We start from the raw sequence: 6,540 nt of genomic DNA, 5'->3' as shown, positions 1-6,540 counted from the left end.
ATTGAATGTTACAATAGCAAATATAAACTGTCACTACTTTTATTTATTTTTTATTTTTTTACATATTTATTGGAGTATAATTGCTTTCAATGTTGTGTTAGTTTCTGCTGTACAACAAAGTGAATCAGCTATATGTATACATATATCCCCATATCCCCTCCCTCTTAAGCCTCCCTCCCACCCTCCCTATCCCACCCCTCTAGGTGGTCACAAAGCATTGAGCTGATCTCCCTGTGCTATGCAGCAGCTTCCCACTAGCTATTTTACATTTGGTAGTGTATATATGTCAGTGCTACTCTCTCACTTTGTCCCAGCTTCCCCTTCCCTCACTGCATCCTCAAGTCCATTCTCTACATCTGCGTCTTTATACCTGCCCTGCCACTAGGTTCATCAGTACCATTTTTTGAGATTCCATATGTATGCGTTAGCATACGGTATTTGTTTTTCTCTTTCTGACTTACTTCACTCTGTATGACAGACTCTAGGTCCATCTTTTTACCTCTTGTTGTGATTGATAGGTTAGAATTAGGACTTAATTCTTTGACTTATGTTTTTTAAAGTCTGTATTACTGAGATGATCATAAAAGTCTGAGTTGCACATTGTTATTAACTTTACTTTTAAAAGATAGCTAGTTATAAAAGAAGAAACGCTAGCTACTTTTCAGAAAAAAATAGAAATCTGATGTAAAATGCAAATGTATGTTACAGGATGCTTCCTGAGTCTCTGCAGTCCTTGGCAGTTTTGATCAAAGTTAAATTTGATTACTATGTAAACTATAGTACTTCTTAACTACTGGTTTGGAAATTCTGGAGCACACAAATGAACTGGCCAATTTTGTAGTTAGTAGACTTTCTATATGGTGACTATCATTGTTTCATAGATAATTTAAAATAGAAATCTAATAATTATTTAAAAGATCAAATAAATAAGGTCCAAATTTGTAGAGGGTTGAGGTGAGGAGCATCTTTATTTAAAAGAAGGGCTGTTACCCATGACTTCTTTACTCCAGCTGCTTGGAGCAGAAGAAAAGGACTAATCATAACCTTTGCATATTTTCCTGTCCCCTGACCCCTCTCCACTTTTGCTCTCTAAGTTTCATTAAGCTATTTTTGTAAATTATTTCCAGGTAAGGCAAGACAAAGACTTTATGAAAAATAACACCAGAAATAGATTTTGTGTAGTTTTTTCTTTTAAAAACTGGTCTTTGGTTATAGCCTAAGAACTAATATGGGAATTTGGGAATTGCTAATAATTTTTAAGCTGAAAGTGTTGCATATTTTAGTCAGATGTTCAAAATTACTTGCTAAGTACCCAAATAGACTGAAAACTAGGCCGATGAGCTCAGGTATTCAAACAGTTGTTAAAAACCCAAATACTAATAGTAGCCTTCAAAGTAGTTTTGACATTCATATGTAATATCATTTGACTTTTATACATATTAATCATTGGAGTTTTACTTGCAGTACATATTTTTAAAAACTATTTATTAAACTTTCCTTTCCTAGCAATAGCCTCTAAATTTGCGGGTCCACCCCAAACTGTTCCTAAAAGATCTCTTTCAGTCTGTAATGCCTCCTCTAAACAAAGCTCTTTGCCTGAAGAAACAGATTTTTTCAAAGCTCTAATTACTTCTGGTGGCCCTTTGATAAACTGCTGTAGCCACTCTTGTGCCTCTCTGAGACATTCGGTTTCATCTGAAGACTGCAAGACCTCCTCAACCACTCCTATTTGTAAAGCTTTTTTTGAATCCAGCTTAAGGGCCCCACTTAACACTTTGAGGGCTTGTCTACTGCCAATTATTTCAACTAGCCGGGCAGTACCTCCCCAGCTTGGTATTATACCCATCTCCTTGTGGACAAATCTGATCTCACTCTCGGTAGTCATTAATCTGCAGAAGAGAAAAGAAAAAACTTAATTGAAACTATATATGCTTTAGTCACAAAGTACTACCTATTCATAATCTGATCTGAAATCTCCATAGATCTTTACAGGTAGATGTGTTGTATTAAAAACAATGTTCAAAAAATCTGGCTAAGTATAGAATTCAATTTATTGCATAGTATTTAGCACTTCCCTTTGAAAACAAGGTCAACATTCTTGTGCTCGCTTATCTTTTACTTTGCATATAAGAATCTAATCTTTATGTTTACTTCTAAGAGCCCGAAGTGTATCTTTCTCAAGTGAGTGGTGGCCTACTGAGAAAACCTGGATTAAAGTGAAATTATGGGAGTAAGGAATGTTAGGTGCATACCATGAAAAAAAAATGCATAGTAAGTTAAACTCAATAGTCCTCAGGGGAAAAAAAAATGTTTTTTTTTTAACTCAGAATTGATTGATCCGCTCTTCCAACAAATATTTCCTAAGCACTCCCAATGCTAGATGCGGGACTACAGGAATGACCAAAATAAAATCCCTATGCTGAGTTTACATTCCTGTTAGGAAAGACACTGAACAATATAATGTCAGTGGTGATAAATGCTATAAAGAAAATGAGGCAAGGAACTAGAGAATGAGGCTATGTGTGTTGGGTGTGTGCTATTTGAGATGGAGAAGCCCTCTGAATATTTGAGCAGCTACCCAAGTGAGTGAGCGATGCAAAATTCTGGGAGGGAGTTCCAGGAAGAGGGAATTGCAAGTGCAAAGGCCTTGAAGTAGAACTGCTTAGTATCTCTGGGGAACAGGCTAATGTAGCTTGAATAGAGCCAACAGAGAGTAATGGGGGATGAAATCAGACAGGTAAGCTTATAGGCACTCAGACAGGTGGTCAGGTTTTATTTTTAAAGTGTGAAGCTCTTTAGGAGGAGGCTGACCAAAGGAGTAGTATCTGATGTTTTGTAAGAGTAGCCTATTTAGCATTTAATAGCACACCAACTATTTAAGGAACTTTATGTTAACTAATCCTCAGAACAACCATGTGAGGTACAGTAATGTGCTCATTTTACAGAGGGAAACAGAGGCAACAGCGATTGAATAAATAGCGCACCCAAGGCCATGCAGCTATAGCAGGACCAGAATTTTAAATCCAAGTAAGTTAGCTTCATTATGTGTGCTCTTAACCTCACAGTACATAAAATAGTTAACTAGATGAGAGTGGAAGCAGGGATACCATTAAAGTTTATAGTGGCTTGGGTTGGACTTGAGTGATTTCCTATAGCAGGGATTCATTTCCCCCAAATCTTGGGACTTTTATGAATAGGGGGATTAATAATCAAGTGGAACAATAAAAGGGAATAAACACAAAGAGATTAGTGGGCACAGCAATCACATTTGCCAGTTAAATATGTGTATAGTATTAATAGGCTGCATAAAGCTATACTGTTTAGAGAATGCAGCTATGAGTTTTATTTGGACTGCATGCTTCAATGCATTCACTATGTTAAAATCTCTAATTTGGACCAGAGGTCATGTCTGAATTTTAATTTTTTAAGAAAAATTATTGCTTTCAAACTACTCATTACAAAAACGAAGACTTTAAGATAGTTCTGGTTTTCTCCAAAGAGTTCAATGCTTAGCTGCAGGTGGTTTGGTTCTTTTAGCACCAAGAACAATAGACTTTCAGTCTCTGACCCTTTAATCAAGAGAAATATTCCAGTAGAGAATTCTCACAAAAGCCTATTTACTAACCCACTGGGAAAGAGAACTTTCTCTTCACAGCTGTGAATTCCTATAAGAGAAAATCTGCCTCAATTATGGACAACTGCTATTAGAAGCAAATAGCCATGAAAATAGTAGTTTTCAATAAATAATTTTTAAATGTGAGGGAAGAAAGAACAAGTGTCTTAATCTGAATCTAGCCCCAAGTTGTGAGAGGAGTACTGTCTTACAGTAAACAGAAATCAAGGTCAAAAATTAACAAAGTAGAATAGAAATTACAATAATGTCTAATAGACTTGGAAATAGGAATATTGTTAATATTGAAAATCCTATAAGGCTTTTCACAGAATAAATGTGTCACGGTTCCTAATTATATACTGGAATTGACACTGATGGCTCAGATCTATGCCTACAATACAGAAAAGGATTATGTCAGGGAAAAATTCATTTAAAATCAGCTGAACATAAAAGTTGGTTAAAGTTCTAGATGTTGGGATAACGTAGATGAACTTATGACAACAAAAGTTATATATGTAAGCATATTTATATTTGGAATTATTTGCTTCTAAAGAAGAATGTTTATTACCATCTTTATACCATGTGTGGCTTTTCCCTTTTGCCTTATTTTACAAGGTGAGGTGTGATTTTTTGAATCATATTTTATAACTCTAACAAATCCTGAGGTGATCTTTATAAAAATACCTATTGTGATCAAACTCTGACATCCATTCTTTATATGTCATGCCTAGGGTGTACTTGTGTACTGATGTACATATTATCAATACATTAGAAAATATGACCAAAAAATGTATTAGTGACAAAAGAACACAAAGTAGTTTAGTCTAACAATGAGAGAAATATGGAACATTCAGATGACAACCTTTCACAATACTCTTTATTAACCTAAAAGTTAGTTTAAATATAAAATCTTCAATGGTGATAACCAGAATTTATGAAGAAAACGTCATATCAACAAGATACATCCAAAAACAGAAACTGCTTCCTGATAGGCCTTATAGGATTATACACCAATTACTGCTAGAGTTTAGATGCAGTTACCTGGTACCACCTGTAATGTAATTTATTGCAAGGGATAATCTATTAATCTACATAGAAAACTGGAAGACCTGAATCTTAAGATTCTGAAGCCTTACAGCCGACTCATTTATAAAACCATATTAAACTCTCTTATTTTGAAAAGTAAAAGAATTGTACGTATCATCTGTTTATTAGTGTCATTATTATTGGCAAAGCTGAAAATTTCCTGTGACACCTTGGGAGAGGGGAGATGAGGAAATTAATCAAATGTGGATATACCTGGTGTTACAGTATGGATGCATCAGTGTTATAGGAAAAACTACCCATAACTTGAGGAAGAGTATCACCTTTGACAGGTGTTGCAAAGTCAATGTTGATACCTGAAAGGACTGTTCATTGTGCTACTACTTTCTGATGAGTTAGCTATAAGTTGCAGGACTTTGAACAAATGTATTCAAGAAAAACAATTTTAAAACAATTACCAAATTTTACTAAAACAGGAAGCTTTTTAGTAAAAGCTATAAAAAAGTTTTTAAAAAATGTTTATTATTAAAGAAAGGTACTTTTACTGATCTCTGTGGCAAAGAGTGAGAAACACATAAATAACTGCATTAGGAGAGAGCACAGCCTTGATGTGAAGTGCATAGATGTAAACCAGACTGCCTGGCTTGGCCACTAGACCGGCTGCATTTTACACCTTGAAAAATACAGCAAAGAAAAAAGACACATGGTATAAAGAGGATGAGGAAGAGGAGATTACTTAACATCCCTGGGCCTCAGTATGCTTGTTTATAAAATAGATATAACAATAGTACTTATGCCATAGAATTACCATGAGTATTAAATGGTTAATATATGAAAGTTACTTAGAACATATATACACCACAATTCTTTTAAACAGAATCTTAGAGGAATTGTGTTTATATATGTTTAAAAAAAAATCAGTGTGAAATTTTCTGAGCCACATCTATAGAACACAGTATTATTTATACTTTTATTTGGAATATAAAAATTGTACTAGCTTTTATTATTATCAAGTTGGTTACATTAATAAATAAGTCACTACAAATACAGCAGTGTTTCTGCTAGAAAGACATTATAAAGTTGTTTCCTGGACTAAACTCACTCAGTCCCTAAAGTATTGACTGTAAAAGAGCTATACTCGCACTGGAAGCCCAGCTAATAATGATATACTACCTTTCCTCAGTATCTGTTAATGGAGAATACAAAATATATACAATTTTTCATTTCCAAATAAAGGTAGAAATAAAACTGTGTTCTGTTATAGATATGGCTGAAGCAGAAGATTCCAAGTTGATTTAAAAAAAGAAAAATAGACATATATCTCTCTAAGACTAACTTAAGGAATACCGTGCAATATAAGTAAAAGCTGAAATATTTAAAAATTTTAAAGAAAGCAGTCCTGTTACAAAATTAAATCACATGATATCATAAATTTAAAGTCTGAAATCATTGATTTAAATAAACTTTAGGGCCAGAAATTGCTGGTCCTTTTACATGGTATTAAGAACAAACCAAATACAACAAAGCAAACTGGTGATACGGGGAAATATGGCACATAAAATTAATAGCAACAACATATCTGACCACAAACAATACTTTAAAATCATGCCTTGAACACAGACACTTATTTGTTTGTGCATGTACTTTCCTGGCACCTCCTTCCTCCTGTCTTCTACCTGCCGTCACAACATAAGACAAATTAAGGAAAATAGAAGGAAAGACCCCAAAGATTCTCCCCATAGCTCACTGTTCTGATTTCCTGCTCTCAGCTGATTGTTCTCATGAGGCTCCGAGTATTTTATGCAAAGCGACTGCTTGAGTAAGAGAGTATGTGGTTGAATGATGGATATTGTGTGTGTGTGTGTGTGTGGTGGTACTACAGT

At 34.6% G+C, this 6,540-nt stretch overlaps 1 protein-coding gene across 7 annotated transcripts in view; it reads right to left on the bottom strand.

The window, feature by feature from the left end:
- Window positions 1-1,120: 1,120 nt before the first annotated feature.
- ECHDC1 (ethylmalonyl-CoA decarboxylase 1) overlaps window positions 1,121-6,540 on the bottom strand; it is a 46,057-nt gene continuing 40,637 nt past the window's right edge. For all 7 annotated transcript variants that reach the window (XM_036872095.1, XM_036872096.1, XM_036872097.1 and 4 more), the window contains one exon: window positions 1,121-1,889. In XM_036872095.1, the coding sequence (XP_036727990.1) occupies window positions 1,481-1,889 (409 nt within the window). In that variant the 3' untranslated portion in view covers window positions 1,121-1,480. The remainder of the gene's footprint in view (window positions 1,890-6,540) is intronic.

This window comes from Balaenoptera musculus, chromosome 12, assembly GCF_009873245.2.
Source record: "Balaenoptera musculus isolate JJ_BM4_2016_0621 chromosome 12, mBalMus1.pri.v3, whole genome shotgun sequence".
NCBI lineage: Eukaryota > Metazoa > Chordata > Mammalia > Artiodactyla > Balaenopteridae > Balaenoptera > Balaenoptera musculus.
The sequence above is the reverse complement of the archived record's forward strand: the minus strand, read 5'-3'. Positions and strand labels throughout refer to the sequence as shown.